The 17,780-nt window shown below is 34.1% G+C and overlaps 1 protein-coding gene across 2 annotated transcripts in view; it reads left to right on the top strand.

The window, feature by feature from the left end:
• Positions 1-17,237, top strand: part of LOC118193234 (fibroblast growth factor receptor-like 1) — a 144,825-nt gene extending 127,588 nt beyond the window's left edge. For both annotated transcript variants that reach the window (XM_085809130.1, XM_085809131.1), the window contains 3 exons: positions 9,721-9,839; positions 11,837-12,080; positions 15,536-17,237. In XM_085809130.1, coding sequence (XP_085665256.1) covers positions 9,721-9,839; positions 11,837-12,080; positions 15,536-15,891 — 719 coding nt within the window. In that variant the 3' untranslated portion in view covers positions 15,892-17,237. The remainder of the gene's footprint in view (positions 1-9,720; positions 9,840-11,836; positions 12,081-15,535) is intronic.
• The last annotated feature ends 543 nt before the right edge of the window (positions 17,238-17,780 follow it).

Here is a 17,780-nt window from a genome sequence, read left to right as displayed (position 1 = left end):
ACAGTATGCTTTCGTATAGTCTAAACAATCCTCTATAGGAGGAATATTCTCCATTAGCAAAATATATTTCAAAATAATTTCATCTTTAGCAGATGAAAAAATACTATTCAAATAAAGAAAAGTAAGTACTAAAATATTATTACTATTTTTTAAAGTGACAATAAAAATTAATTAAATAATTTTACTGAAGTAAATAAAAAAAATCACTTATAATACTTAAGTAAGCGTGATCATCTATAAAGAATTTAAGTTACTGTCTTGCCACTTGTTGAAAAAATGAACTAATGGTAATTATATACACTGAGTTCAGCATTGAAAGACTTTTTACATTTGGTCCGTAATCTTCGGAACTTATGGGGAAATTTTACTGGAATTTGCTGTGCACATATCATAAAAAAGAAACACTGTACAACAGTCATGGTACACACATACGCATGATCCTGCGTAAGGATCAACGCCGCAAGAAAGGTCTAAAATATAGTTGGTAAGATTGAACAAAAATTGTCCTCTGTAACAATCATACAGCTCCCACAACGTGACTCTTAATTAAAAATGGAGCAGATTAGGGGAACCTGTTGCAATGTGTCCTGGGCCTGCAGCAATGCTGATTTGTCCTCAACCGAATGGATTGGTCAGCCAGATTTCCAGGCCTAAATCGTACAGAGCATGTCTTAGATGCTCTTGGGAGAGTAATAGCAACTCGCCTTTTTCATCTCAGAACCCACCACAGCCCGAAAGCTGTGTTTCTTTAGGGGTGGAAGTAATTGCACCAGGGACCCATAAACTGCCTCATTTCCAGTATGAAGTCATATTTGTGATAACTGCATGACAGTTAGAGAGGATCAGACCTCTAGTAACCTTAATTTCTGTTCTATTTTACAACCTCTGTTTTAGATCTTTCTGCGCTGAAGACTTACACGCACATGAGTATTCCCCGTAACTAGCGTATGGTATCATCAATATCCTATTTCTTGTGTTATTTTAATCAATATCTATACCAGACTTTTGTTAAAATCTGTTCGAAAATTTTAGAAATAATTGACTAACTATGAAACCATTTTTTAACAACAGGGTGAAAAACTAACATTCCAAATTAAATTTTATATTAAAGCAAAGCACACTCTTAAATTGGCGTTGGCTTTAAAGGAAAATTCTATGTATTTAGAGAAAACGGATGGGGATCCTCTTGTTAAAGGAGCAAACATATGCTTTAAAGAAAAACTCTGAACATTTCTCGGAAAGCAAGAGCACACAAGGGATATCTGCCTAAGGAGAGTTATGCCTTCGCGGAGGACTTTCTAAGAGAAACTGGCATGTATCCTTGTTATACTTTGGGAAAACCACAAAAGAGTCCATACATCCAGCGCGTTCGCCTGTAATCGAAACCATTTGTACAATATTCAACGACTTCACCGCTCGGCCGTTGGTGGATGAAATTTTAGAAGAAGAATAAAAAAACCTGATTCCACGGAAAAGTCGAAAGTCATATTTCGAAGTATATGGCCATATTCATAGCTTGTTACTATTCCGTAATAGACACATGTGCCTTTTGTAATGTTTTAAGAGCAGGTATTTTACCTCATGTTTTGAATGTTTTGAATGTTTTGAATACCTCATGTTTTGATTTCATGAAGGCAAAACGAAAGACCACTGCATGATTATTTAAAGAATCATGGTATAAAACTCTGTACTTCTGGTAAAAGTGTAGTGCTAATTCATTTTCAAAGAACAGCATATTTCCTGTCATACGCACTTGCGAGATTTTACACTCAATTTCCATAGCTTTGAAATCTGCATTTGCTGTCGTTCTAATTACCTCACACTGTTTCTTTTCGAGCAATTTCACGTAACTTGGTAATGATACCTATAATTATAGCGAATTTGGCGGGTGTAGTAGAGTACTTTAATTTCAGAGTTTGTGGCATTTACTGAAAGAAATAATGAGAAGAACCTTATTACTACAAGCTTGAAACGAGATTTCGACTGAGTTTACGTCATGCAATAGGATAATTAGCATTTGCTTTCTAGACGAATGCCTCCATTAAGAGGTATTCTCACAAGACTAATTGTTCAATATTATACTCTATAAATGACCGCGTAACTTCATGCAGTTGAAATGACTATTCAAATATTAAGCTTGTAATTTCTTAATCTACTCTGGATTTTCTATGGGCCAATATTTATGACATTTCAGAATATTTGTAAGTGATTTGGATAAAAATTAATTTACTGGAATAAAACTTCCAGTTATCAAACAGGTAATGTATTTGGGCTCAGTTTATGTTCTCGAGGAACAATTTCACAGAAATATTGTGAAATGTTATCTAGTTATTAACTCTTCTGATTTTAACACATTTGTATCAGAATTTGTTTCATTAAAGCATTTTAGATTTCCGTTTCCACACTTGCATAAAGAATTTTTTTAAAGTTCGATCGTATGTATAACTGAAAGAAAAACGCATCTTGGTCTCTGTTTCTTTGTTTCTTTTCTTTCTTTTTTCTTTTTTTTTTTTTTTTTTTTTTTTTTTTTTTGTGTGTGTGTGTGTGTGTAAAAAATTGCAATTTGCAGATTTGTCAACTAGTTAGTTATTAACATTGAGACTTTCACTACTATTATCAGCTAAAACATGATAACCTCGTAAGCTAAGCCTTGTTTTCAACAACACAGCGATTTTGAAGCAGTGCGCCGTTTGGTTTCACGTTTTGCGCCTCACTTGAAACGTCTTAAAATTTTGTTGCTCCTCTAAAATTTAAATAAATGCTTTTTTGATGAGAGTTAGACTGTTTGATTAAAGATGGCTGTTTGTGGGAGTCTACTGAGAGTCTTTCTTATCCTGCAATAAAAATAATTCTCTCATATCACTATGAGTGTTACAACAAAAAACATGTTTATGTAGTTTTTAGATTTATTTTGTTGGAGATTTCATCATGAGTAGTTAATTGTAAAGAAATCGTAGAGGCCACTCTTTCGGTAAATAAGAAGGCTTCCGTGGAGATTCTACAGATATCTGTAACTGAGCTTAAAAATAACTTTTCTTGGAAACACAGCTCCCTTCTTGCTTCAAATGAAACTGCAAAAGCATCTGACTTTGAGTACTAAAGCTCGTAGGAAAGACTGCACTTCAATAGATAATTTATTTCATTTATGGAACGCAAAAATATCTTGAAAAACCGAACGGAAGGAATACAATGGGAGGAAAGTACTTCCATTAAAAGCATGCCAATTTTTGCTTCCTACATTCGAGCATTTTAGCTTACCTCTTTACTCATGCTCAATAGTGGGCACACAAGCTGCTGAGTGCTAAAGTTTCTGAATACTGGTAGCTCGGTTAGCTCGGTATCGGGGCTCGAATTCCGGCGAACGGGCTGGGTGCAGGGGGTGTTTTCATGGTTTTCACCATAGCCCGTGTGTAACGTTGAGATAACCACATAGGTTAACCATGTTACACATGCACACATGATTAATGGATGAACATGTTTTCGCATACCTTTATCCATAACTGGCACTAAATCGCATTGGTTTTCGACAGTTTCATGATCGACGGGATAACACGTAAGAACTATAAAAAATGCTTAACTGTAAACTCTTCTTTGAAGCAGACTTCTAGTTTTCAAATTGCAAGTTAATTTTCTTATTATTTTGCATTGTACGTATCTCTGAGTAATGAAAGTTTTTCAAAACACGCATTTTTAAAATTTTGTTCAATAAGTAAGGCTTATTCTTTCGATATTTCGAAATATGTATAAAATTTCACTATATCGTTCTTAAAAAATGCTTTATTTTTTCTGAGTCTATGGACATGGCTCAGATACAAATTCAAACACAGAGCTGTTTTAACTTATACATTAATCCTCATTTGATACCAAGATATTACCCTTTAATCTCTCGTGGCTATTAGTAATGTTTCTTAAACTATCATATATAAAGTTACTTTCTTATTTCACTTGAACTAAATTAAATAACTTTTTAGCTGCCGAATGACTTTACCGTCTTAACTAAGAAAGTCTTAAGAAATTGGCAATAATAAACGTGATAATAAACGTGATAATAATAAACGTGTGAAGAACAATTAAAACACTTATTGAATCTTCGGCTTAAATTTTACAACCAAGTGGAGTGAAATAGTTCAATATTTACAAGAAAATATTTTGTGGAATGATTAAGAACCTTGTTCCTGAGTTAATGCGTCTTCTGAGGTAACGGCAAGTGAAACATTAACTCGCCAACAGTCAGCACACTAGCGGGAAACGATATGATCATCGCGGTTCTGGGCCTAGGCTGCAAAAGCTCTCTCTGTTTCTAAACTAAAGTTGTCAGTTCCTTATTTAAATTCACTTGGCATGCATTTTCTCGTGAAAGAAGACGAAGCAGCTGAGCTGCATCAAAGATTCAATATAAAAAATAATGTGTTATTTGAAACAAACCTCGCACATCAATGAGTTAATTTTTTTCAGATTCAACAAACAATGAATCAGTTCATTTTGTGTTTCTGTACGCTTGTAAGATAAGGAATGTGTAAGATAAAATTTTGATTTGAAATAGCCTTTATGTTTACTTCTTTGGTTCTTTATTTCCACTTTCAGTTACAAAAAAGTAACATACTTGTAATAAATCTTTCTGAATTACATCACTTTAAAATCAATCCCTGCCATATAATTCTTATATAAGGTTAATGATACCTATACTTACATGACTTCAAAAGTAAAACTAATATTTTTGGCCAATAATAATATTAAATTTGAAATCAAACCTACCTTAACTAATAGAAATAAATCTTTAACATAACTTTACTCTTCTTAATGTAGCACCCACATTGTAATCTAAGTTTTCTTCCCACTGTTTTTGAGGTAATGAAATGTTGTCCGCTGCTTCTATCGATATCCTTAATTCTGTGAATATGAGAAAAACCTGTACATGGAGTGTTTCAGTATGTTTACCTGAGAATGCAGCACTTATAAAATTAATCTGTTCTCCACAAAACGTTACGTATCTGTTTTACCATGCAACATTTACGTCGTCATCAAAAAAATTCGTTACATATATACATTATTTAAACATTTAGACAAAATTTTTAAGACAGATTTTATCGTGACTTGCCTTAAAAAACAACACATTAATGCATTAGTAGAAATTAATTAATATGAAAGTACTGCTGTTTCAAACAACAGCAATCTTTTCAGCTAGGTCCCAGAGAATAGTGTAATCTTCCATCCAAGCTTCTTAATATACGAGCCCTAACAGTAGTACTTCTCTTCTTTAGCATTTAATTTCACTGGCCTACGAAATTACTACACATTACAAAGATCCCAAACATCAGGTACTCAGCGAGAACTCATCAAAAGCATTTCGGAAACTGTAAATTAAGTGTGGTTCAGTAATCAAGGGACAAAGACGTCAGGCACCTAATTTGAAAACATTCTTTGATTCGGCTAGTAGCCCGAGTCATAAAATAATCAGGGAACGAAAACATACGACAGAGTCTCATTGGATTACTAGGAATCGAATCTCTGAAAGTAGCCGTGGGCTACTGCGGGAAAACAAATACCGCCCCCAACATCCCACCGATTCGCTACTGGGAGCAACTTGTGTTTGCGTCTTCAAATTTCGGGCGCGTTCTCCGGAAGACTTCATTAATTAGTTAAAGTAACATCTTATTTTCCGGAGGATGGGAGGAGCAGAAATATCTTGTAAAACAAGTGAGATGAGAAATTCATCATGTTGCTTTAGAAATTATTAGTGTTGTTCTGAATCATTCAGCAATTATCCATTCAGTATAGAAAAGAATAACTAAAGTTTGGGGTGCTCTAAATATTTACATTCGGATATTTCCTGACCAAAACATAAAGCCTATTACTTCTTTACTGAAACTTAAAATTAGGCAAGTTTCAGTCTTAGATTAGCGTTAAATTGTATAGGAAAGTTCTACATATTTTAATGCCACTCGACACACTATCTTACTCAAGGGAAAAATATCCCAAGCCTTTTTTCCAGAGCGGATTAGATTCAATTATTTGATTAGGCAAATAATACGAGAGTTATCCCACTGCAGGAAGTAATGCTTTCGTGGAGGATCTTCTAAATAAAACTTATCAGTATTTTCCTTACACACGAGGAAATATATCAAAATCTCTTGCAACCAGGAAGTATTTATTACAATCTTCATATGAAAGTAATCTAGCAAAAAAAAGTGCCCGGCTGCATCGTGAACATTTAAGACTTTAATATTATTATTAAATACGCCTTACTAAGAGTTGATTTGTGATGGCGTAATCTCTTAGCACGTTTTTGTACCCTCTTGCAATTAGACAATGCTGTTTTGAATAGCTCGTTTTAAATATACCATTTCATATTTTGTAGCTTGAATTTTGGGTATGAATTGTGCAAACTAATAAGCATGTTGTAGCTGTTTAGCTTAAACCTATTTCAAGTGTTAATCTGGAATCTGAATGCAGAGATAAGATTAGATTTTAATGTAATTTTTTAATATTTTTTTAAGTTTCTCAAATTTTTAATAGTAAATATTTTACCACCAACCTTTTAAGAGGATTTTAGGTGGCCGTGTATCTTGAGCGTCTGCCTTGCCTCACAGACATTATACGCTGTATATCCATGACTTCTCCTGGATTTGAATCCGAGCCCTTTGGTATTAAAATCACTGTCACTAACCACTATGCCTTCTGGTCGGCTGAACAAAGTATGCAAGAGTTATCTTCCTAAAGGGAGGGGGAAATAACTCAAGAATTCAAGCTATATGTGGAGAAACATTCGGCTCGGTAGACAGCCCGTTCTGGGATTCTCTGGGATTCGATTCCAGGCCATACGACCAGGGTTTCAACATTTTCCTGCTCAGCAGCGGCTGAGTGGAAAAGCCGCTGAAAACTGTTAGTTCGTGCCGCATTAAAATGCCGGTGAGTATAGTTCCTGAGGGGATATCGGTATCGCAACCGACGAAGGGCTTCTAGAACAGACCAGGAGGCTTATTTAGTTCGCACTCATATATTTCCAAGAATCAACTGTACTGCTAAGAACAAAAGTAAAAAAAAAATATGGCACATTGTGATAGTAGTACGCAGTAAGTACCTGACTCTAAACATGCGAAAAGAATATATGGAAAAATAATTTAAAAGAAATCGTATTAAATGCATATGAAAAGAAAATTTGTACAATTATAATAAATGTATGTGAAAAGAATATTAAAAAAAAAGTAGTTAAAAAGAAATTATATAAATGCATGCGAAAAGAATATTGGCACAATAAATAAATGTATATAGCAGAAGTATGAGCTTTTATTATTGCAGCTGTATGAAAATTACGTTCGATACTAGCTGACATATATTTTTATTTAAAACAGAACTTTCTTAACTTCCATTCCTAAACATTTGTTGTTCCAGATTTCATATTAATAACTGTTAATTCTTAAAAGTATCTGTTCATAGGAATAAATTAAGCAAATATATTTATCTTATCCCCATAAAAAATTTATTGCTACTAGTAGGTATAATTAGAGAATATATACTTTGAATAGAATAGAACAGTATATACTTTGAATCTTTCGTTTCTAAAATCACAATAATGCACGGACCGAGATGAGAAAATGAGAGATCTGCACAAGGTTTTGAAGTAAGCTGCATAACTTCGAAATAAAATATAAACAGCTTTAGGGTAACATGCGTATAAACATTATGAACACATTCAAATATGCAACGACAAAAGAGCAGAAGCGCATTGGTCCATTCTAAAAGCTTCTCTCTCGGTTGCACTACTGATGTGCACTTAAAAATTACGTTGCCGGTGAACGGATGCCTTCATTCTCCGTGTTTCCGGGAGCCAGTTTCCCTTAAAAGGTCCTCCACCAAATATGCAAAAGGCCTTCGGGTACTTTGCCTTAATCTAAGTAACCCAATCCGAATTCAATATTTTATCACTCTGCTTAAACTACGCTCGTCAAATAAATTTCTATTCGAAACAAGAAGGTTAAGCATAAGAGAAATTCAGGTTTTCAGTACGTAACACATGAACTTCTTTATGGCTAAAATGGCGCTGATTTATGCCAAAGTGTAGTACTCTGTGGTCAAGAAAAACCCATCTGGGGGGACTTTTAAGCTGAAATATTTCATTCAATGAGCGGAACAAATGACTGCAACGCATAGTTGCTCGGAATTTTTCCTTACTTTCCCCTACCGCCCATTTTAAAGCGCTCGTAGAGCAGAATAAATGACTTCCACAACCCGAATGCACTGGGGAAAAAGTTCTATGGTCATTTTAGACTGCAAACAAACGGTCGCAACGCGTCCTACTTTTGCACGAACTGCGATCAAGCCGTCTTAAAAGTTCATCAAGCATAATAAATGACCGTACTGTGCTGTCACAAAAGCATGTGACGGGTTAATGGAGAATTTTTATACTAAAGCTTGATTAAGCTGCAACAAATGCTCTTAATATAGCACTGTGCACATAAATAACGTTTGTTTTACTAATGTGTGGATTTCTTTTAATATAAACAGTTGTGTTTTATTTTATAAAAAACATTATAGAAATTTATGTCTCTCGATATACCATGATTAATTACTTCATGAACAAGATTTCTTCATTGGCTACTTCTCGACATTTATCTACTTTATTTTTCTACTTTTTCAATTTCTTTGATTTAATTTTAATTAAAACTGTTATGTATCATGAAATAGTTAAATTAAATTGAAGTGTCGATAGTACTCTTCTAAATAAATAGAACCTAAGCAGTATTAAAACGTATATATTAAAACCCGAAGTTAAATTTAATACATATTCAGAAATTTTCCGTAAACAGTAGTTTCTGTCCTCTAATTGGTTCCTAATGATCAACCGGGAGAAACATTTCCCCAAAATGAAACAGGATAAACAAAGTTAGCAAAGTTGTAATAGATTCAAGTTTATTGCACAAACAAGAAAGAAAATTTTTCTCCCTCGCTGAAATCCTACGTGAGTCATGTTTTCTGGTTTATCACCGCTGTTCTTGTAATCCGGCATCCATGTGATTCCATGTGAGAGCGATGTTTTCACTACGATGAGATTGCATCATTTTATTTTGAAATTTATCCAAATACTCGCTTCATATTTCTTTCATTTTTCTCTTCTCCTGAAAGCCTAACCTGCCGCCCAGAGGTTGAAGAATAAAACCTTCGAAATCCGGTGGTTAGATTTGGGTTCCAATCCCGGCGAACGGGCTGGTTATATGGAAGATACCGTGATATTTCCCAAATGTAACATGATGACGCGCCTTAAAATGATCTCCACGAAGGCATTCATTCTGTTCCCTTAGGCAAATAAACTAAAGTTTTAAATTATAATCTAAATAATGCCAAATCTTGAAAGCTATTTCGAGAAATAATGTTCAAAATACATCCTGGATTGATCCCAAAGTAGTTGTCAGTCCTCTGGAATTTGAGTTTTTTCATGTTGCATGCACGAAATGTGAGCTGTATTTCAATAAAATTTAAGAAATAAAGCTTTTCTATTTAATATACAGTGCATTTATGTTGCCTGTACATCTAAAGTTAGTAGTGTCTAAATTTACAAAAAATATTTATAAATCCTATGTACTTACTGTAAGTTATTAGAATCTGCACTACTCTGTCAATGCATAGTTATTTACCTATTTTATACATTATGTGTAATGAGTTACAGATACTGAGATATCATTAATTATTAAATTTAAGATTATTATATTGGTATATTTTCAGATCGAGTTCGAACTAAACCAGAATTTATAAATGGATACCCATCAAACATAACAGCAAAGGCTGGTGATACTGTTTCACTTCAGTGCTTGCTGTCAAGTGACATTCCTCCTCATGTTCAAGTAAGATATTTCGTGAAAATATACTTCATCATTTTTATGCAATCTGTGTTTACTTTATCAGAATGTGCGTATTCTGAAATGAAATTAAATCTCGTTTATTTAAAAGCTTAAGAAGATCGTGAGAGTACAGTCCTCGAAGATTTGTGATTACATATCTATAGAACTGAAATTTTGTGAATGCAGTAATTATAGAAATTAACATGAAGCTTTGAGGTAATAAGTAAATTAAAGTAAAGGTTTCTTGAATCTATCTTGTGTTTCTTCCTGAGTCATATTAGATAATTTAATTAAAATTACGCCGTACTGCAGCAAACTCAACGGGATACTGAATCAACCGGGATATTCTCCCCAAAAATATCCCTCTTAAGAGGATAACTCTCGTGTGCTTTGGCATACTCAAATACTCTACTGTGATGCAACAACCGTTAAACAAATCTAGAAAGCAGTGATTAGAAGAAGAAAACGCGAATCCGACTATTATACTTTAGTCGGAGCATCGAAATGAGCATCACAATGCGCAAATTGATACATTCGGCGTCGTCCAACAGTACAAAGAGAAATATGAGTAACCCCTTATTGGCACAAACAGCTTCTTATTGATTGTCTGAGGAAGGTTTGCAGTCGAGCCGTCCATTACAAAAATTGCCACTAGCACTGAACTATTGTCACGAAAGCTTGCAGAAATGTATCATCTGATCTACCTGGGATAACAAAGAGTGGAGTGGTGTGGAGTTCGCAATTGAATCTTCATTCTATCTTAGCACTGAAAATCTCCAGATGAAAATATGAAGCGAAGACTACAATTAGGCTAATTTTACTATCCTTACTCAGTGCCCGTGCGGATTGGTTATGGTGCCTTCAGCAACAACAATGATTACTTTGCCATCTGACTGCAGTATCTTCAAGACACTTCAAATGATATTACCCAGCAGGACAATACGCATATAGATAATACAGCAGGCATGTCTCCTAACTCAGCTTGATCCCCAGATCTCTTGTCAGTTCAGAACCTTTGAGGCCCAAATAATTATTTAATTAATGTTCCTCAGGGATCTCAATACAAAGAGAAAATGTGAACGTTAGTTAAAACTCCATAGACCACAATATACCTGAACAGAATCCGAACATGCATTGAGTCAAAGCCATGTTTTTAAGTACTTCCCTCATCTATGAAAGTGTAGATTATCGCCCAAAAGATTAATCCTAATATGTACCTATCATCTTGGTCATTGAAGGTATGCATGTGATTTCTTCGAAATTAAAATCAGTTTTTTTAATTAGTTCTCTGTCTAGGTGTCGAGTGTTGTCACAGTTTGAGAATTAACACATGTTGTACCATTTTTCTGTGATTTTCATGTTGAAAACCGCCATATCTTACGTTTTGATGATTTATGATTAAAGATTGAATAATCGTACAATCGGATTTATAATTAGCCGACACCTCCTGGTTCTAGCTTATGTAATAAATTTATGGAGTTAGGATACTTGTTATAGACGAAGGACTGCACTAGGTAGTACCCAGGTATTTACCTACAACTTCAGCAATCTGTATGTAATATATATATATATATATATATATATATTACATACAGATTGCTGAAGTTGTGGACTGAAAGTTAAGAGTGCATGTAGCAGCTCAAATCCGATTGCAAGTGTAAATTGTAATTGGTAATACTAGCCTAAAATCTCTCTTAGGTTTTAAACGCCATTTAAACAGAACGCTTCATAGCATATTGTTCTCTCTACCAACAGCAGCCTGCTATACTGTATACTTGAAACTAAATTCAACAAAATAAGTTTAAAAAAAAATAATAGCTGTATTTTTTTTTCTTTTTGAAAAGAGGAAAAATCTAAACATTATAGTTAATCGAGCTAGGTAACTGAAGAAATAATGATTTAATTTTAATAGAATAATTATAAGCAACTAAAATTAATTATAATGATTAATAACATGCCATAATTTTATGTACATTACATTATTTTTGCTCTTTCGACAGTGGCTGAAGCAGATACCTTCGACGGGGGGTAAGTCTCCAGACCAAGCTTTCCAGGCTGTTAAACTTCTAGGCGAATATTATCATGTCCTGAAATCCACAGAAGTTATTGAAAGAATGGATGGTTCCTTTTTTAGCAAGCTGGTCTTCAAATCGGTACGAGAAACTGACGAAGGAAAATACATTTGCTTGGGAGCTAATGCCATGGGATTCAGGTCTCGAAGTGCCTTCCTTACAGTCCTCCCGAGTAAGTAATGCATTTTACAGACGGTGGGAAACTAAAGGCATCTTTTCATCTTAATGTTTTTTTATAAAATATAACCTTTATTCTTTAAACTTTGAAGAATTAAAGTGAAATTAAAATTAACCATATTTTATTTCATAGAATTTGAACATCACCGTATAGCTTTCACGGATACAGTACAGAAAACTTTTAGAGATTTGACTTTCTGCTTTCATGACTTTTAGCTCAAACTGTTGAAGACTAAATGTATCTTTGTTCTAAGTTCATCTATCGATTCCTGCGAATTCGCAAGAGACGTAACGTGCTGCCCGATAACATCCTACATAAATCTGATAAGCCGCAGCTCCAGGGAAAGAGATTTCTGGAGAAGACAAATTTGATTGAGATATTGTGATAAAGATTGGACATTATGGATCTGTGTATCACCCTGATGAAAAATAGCTTTTTGCGATATAGATGAATAGCAATTAAAATACTAAATATTGTTTGAATATACCTTTTCATTGCAAACTTTTTCTACGCTAGTTCGTTCCACATAATTTTCCATAATGCATGCTGAATTATCTTTTATTATCTTGTCTTTATATGCTTATGCAATCATCGACGCTTAAATAGGAATTTAACTTATCACCAATGAAATGGTGTCATTTTTCTATTCAAAGAGTTTAATAGCCTTATGTTGAAATTGATGCGTAAATGAATTGCGGTAAATCACTTCACAGAAAAAGATACATAAACCCTCGTCAGCTAATCTAATCAGCCAATTATCTCTCAGCATTTTATGAGAGTGTTGTCTATATCAGAAGCAACATTGTATAACAATCATAAGGAAATTTTGATTCTCTAATTTGTAGCTAGTGTTATTGTTACCTGATAAGTCAAATTCAGCATACCTAACTCTAGACTGGATAAAAGAAACAGCGACTGGTACTTCAAAATTAGGTAAGCTAATAAGGTATTTCTCCCACTTTCCTGGCGTGCCTTCGTGGTGTAGTGGTTCTGCACGCTGGGCCGGTATTCCAGAGGTCCGTGGTTTGATTCCCGGCAAAGGCGGTTGCTAATTTTTCATCTTGACTGCTTCCAATTAACCTAATGTCTCTACAAGCTTAGCAAAACATTATATAGATAGACAGATAGATATTCGCTATATGATTTTTATATGAGAAACTTCTCAATATATTGCTAAAGGAAGTATAAGGTACATCAAAACGATTGCTCGGTTTGGATAGAAGTAAAACTAAACCGAAAATATACATTTTCACCTTCCTTTATTATAGAAGCTCCAAATTCCTTTATGGTAAGATCATATTTTGAATAACTGATTAAGGGTACTTGCGTTCCAGTGCAGTACACGCAAAAACTTGCTCTCCATGGATCCATGCACTGCAGCTGTTTTCGATTTAGCCTTATCCAGGGTGCGCCACAAGGAGGCCCACTATATTATATCCCTTGCAATAAAGATTCTTTCAGGATGATATGATGAAAACGAGATGGAGATCAACACTGAAAAGTCAGTGTATGAGGCCTTTACCCTAAATCGGGAACCAACTGATATGAATATTGTATATAAGGATGCTATGCTAAAAGATCACATAACACCAAGAAATGGTGTTATGTGATTGTGTTCTGTGACTACATATGGGAAACGTATTCGATAAGAAGTTAACTTGGAAGGTACATGTCGAAGAGGTTACTTCAAAGATCAGGGATTTTGAAAAGACTGGCAGGTGCGAGGTACGTTTGCTGCTGAGACATTCTTAATTTAACGTTTAAAATGTATTTTGGACCTGTTTTAACCTATTTCTGGGAGCCTCTTACACCATGTAGTAAAGAGGAATGAATAACTTAGAAGTGGCCCAAAATCGAATCCTAAGACTCATTATTGGTGCAGTAAAAACGACTTCAATCCAGGCTATGTTATTGCTTATCGATAATAAACCCATAGCAGATATTATTGATGAAAAATCCTTGTCTTTTTGAAAAATTCATTCGTCTTCCAGTTAACACTCGGAGGAATTATGATGCAAACAAGAACAGAAAATTAACTCAGGCAGGTTATATTCAGAGAATCCTGACCATTAAAGAAAGATTCGATATCCCTGCTGACTGGACATTTATATGATAGATACTGGCAGGCCAGAGATAGACTTCAATATTTCCAGTCTGTTTGACGTATGTTTTCTTTTGAAATGTTGTAATTTTCCCTTCTGATCTTGGACTGGACATTTATATGATAGTGACTGGACATTTAAGTCAAAAGCTTCCCTATTTGGGGGTTAAACTTTTCCCTGATTTTTTTCCACTGATGAAATGTTCACACGAAATTGATTCGAATTCGGAATATACAAGAAAATAATTGTCTATCTCCTAGATCCTTCACTATATATGTTACAGTGAAAGACCGAAACTGGAGAATATCGACTATCACCGGAGAATATCAACATTCACCAAATACGTCGGTGAAAGACCGAATATTTCACTACATTCTTGTATATTCGGACCCTCACCGTTGTATGTTGACAATCACAGATATGCTCTGATGAAAGTCGAAAAGAGAGGTCATAAAGTGCCGTAATAGTTTAAGTTGTTGCAATAAATAAGATTTGAATCACATAATTTAGTAAGTTTTTTATTACTTTTATTTTATTTTCTCATTTAGAACGTACTGTACAATTAAGTAAGCTTTTAACTTCTATTATTTTCCTTTTTCATTTTGAATGTATTGTGTGTTTTAGGTTCTCATGTTCTTAAGTTCTTATTTCAAGTCCCAAGTGCGTTTATTCGCGATTGAATTACGGAGAAGAAAATATAATATTATTATATGTTCAACGTTCACCATTAGTACATGATGAATGTCGACATTGACCGGTGTAAGTCAGAAATAAGAGTATTTGGAAAATATTTCGGACATACACCAAGAGACTATGTGAATGTTGATATTCACCGGTGAAAGTCAACATTCTCCAGATTTCGGTGTTTCACCGTAACATATACATAAATCTCCTACATCATTCACACAGTTCGTTCACACACTATGCATGTTCTCACTGTGATCTTCATAAATTCTTCAATCAGCTTACCAATTTACAATATTTGATGACACCTGATGCGTTATAAACTTAATGGTTTGGGTCCCTAACAATTAATGTACATAGGCAGATTTTTAAGAACACAATTTCTCATTTTTCTCTGGAATTGCTACATTATCTGATCTTCTGTTAATACAGGTTATGTATGAATTTTACATGAATTGTGTTACAACTTTACACAACTACAATTTCAGGTTCGGAGAAATGGTATTGATTAATTATTTATGAATAAAAATTATTCACATTTTATTTTCCTTCTAAATTGATAAAATATACTAAGCAAATGTGAATTTCCTTATAAAGAGCTTTTGAAATATATTTTTATAATAATAATAATAATTTACACTGTCTATTTTATTTTTCTTCCAGGAATTTCTCCAAACATGTATAACCAAACTACTATAGTTATTCCTTTTCCGTTGCTTATTGCTGTCGTAATATGTGGTGTTATTATCTTAGCTGGTCTTATTGGACTTCTGCTATTCTGTCGCAGTCGTCGATACTCTTCTACAGCTTCAAGAGAAATTTCCTCAGCAGCAACAAATACGACCAGTAGCTCATCATCTAAGACCGGAAGCAGTGGTACAGCGGAGATTAAACACTCGTACGCTGAAATGAGATGCCATCCACCAAGAACTGGGATTAAGGATGAGCTAGGTGTGACATCATCATCAAGGATTTACATAGCGCCCGGCCAGTTTCATAGGACAGCCATATTAATTTGAAACTTTGCATTGTTCGATGTTTGTAAACGTTATTGATGTTTGTCGTTCGTTATAGAAATCTGCCCTTTGTTATGTTTCGTTCTTTACCATGTGGTAAAGGGCAATAAGCAATCAAACTGAACGTACTTAACTTAACGCAAGCGTTAAGTAACTAATGCTACATCAGATAGTTTTAATGAGAAATTTGAAGTACACAACTAGATTTTTTAAACATGTAAGGACTATTGTGTGAAGAACTTCAATAATGACTTTATATTATTTATCAATTTATATTTATCAAATCATGAAGCACAAAAGACTTCGAAAAAGATATGAACTCTTTGCTTTGCATCAGCAGTCTAGACATCATTTATGAATCGAAAGTAAAAGTGAACAATCATAAAGGTTTTCTGGTTACTTACTCGCTATTTATAAAGCTTCAACGTTTGTAAAACATTCCATCAAAATTTGTAAGGTTGACAGCACGATATAAATTCAGTTAAAGAACTTAAAAGAACTGACGCACGAACTGACTGCAATTTTTATATGTACATAATGAAAGTATATATAAAAAACAACACTTTTAGATTATAACAGTAAATATTGATTGAAAAAAGGATAGCTTTTCAATAGTGTTGCATAAGTAAAGTTTTGGGTTAAAATTATAAAGCATAAGATTAGTAGAAAACGAATAATATTTCTAATGTTAGATTACTTGCAACAACACAAATTTTAATTTTCTCTTTCTTTCTTCTCCAGATAATTAAAGTAAATTACTAGTTTAAATTAATTAGACATTTTGAAACCCATCCAATAGCAAGAAACGAATAAATTATGGGATGAGCAACAGCTTGAATAATATTTCTGTAAAGAAGAAGTAGAAAGTAATTATAGATATATTAGTAATTTAAATAGACGTGTGATTTATCCTGAATGTCTAAATAGATTCCATTGTCTTAAATATGCAAATAGATGCAAAATATCTGAAGCTCCTTTGTTAGAAATGAGACGTAAATAATTTTTGATGGCTTGAAAAGAGGACACTGGGATTAGGGGATACTGCAATTGTTTCCTTTTAGATAGGTAGTCATAATGACAATCGATTTTCATGAAGAAAGATGCGAATTCGAAATAACTGATAATTCAGTTACGATTCTGAAAGGCCAGATGTTTCATATTATACCATATCACTGTGAACTCTATGTGCAATGTTGTATTTGTGAATTTCAAATGAATTGTTAATGAAATCATATGGCTGTAGTTATCGTTGGTAATTTAAGATGTTCCCAAAATTTTACATAAAAGTTTCTGTTCTGAAAGAATAAAGAAGCATAACGAGTTGAAAAAATTACATTGTCCTGTATTATTTTCTAAATATTATTCTTTATTTTTGTTGCTAATATCATCCATAATTTATAAATTTATTTTAAACAAATAAATACTTTAATTCCTAATTAACGGGCAAAGGAAGTGTATTCTTGGAACTTCTGTTTCGCAGACATCTCTTCATCAATTGCGCTTATAGAGTAGAAAGTAATTGGCATTTCATTGAAACGTTAAGTAAGTTAAGTTTAAAAGATTAAAGCAAAGTATATGAGGGTTATCTACCTAAGAGGAGGTTTTGGTTTGTGTGATTAAGGCAAAGCCTTGAGGGAGAGAGTGGCCTTTGAGGAGGACTTTCTAAGGGAAGTTGGGTCGTACACAAGTTACACATGGGGAAAACCACGAAAACGTCCATACAGCTAGCCCTTTTGCGAGATTCGAACCTCGGACCGAGCTACCAGTGTTCAGCGGCTTTACCAATAGGTCCTTAGGCCCACCAGCGGCCGAGCGGTAAAGTCGCTGAACACTGGTATTTCGGTCCGAGGTTCGAATCCCGCGAACGGGCTGGCTGCATGGGTGTTTTCGTG

The sequence above is a fragment of the Stegodyphus dumicola genome, chromosome X2 (genome assembly GCF_044657685.1).
Source record: "Stegodyphus dumicola isolate Sdum_Otavi_A_Nest chromosome X2, ASM4465768v1".
Lineage (NCBI taxonomy): Eukaryota > Metazoa > Arthropoda > Arachnida > Araneae > Eresidae > Stegodyphus > Stegodyphus dumicola.
This window is presented reverse-complemented; position numbering and strand designations above follow the sequence as displayed.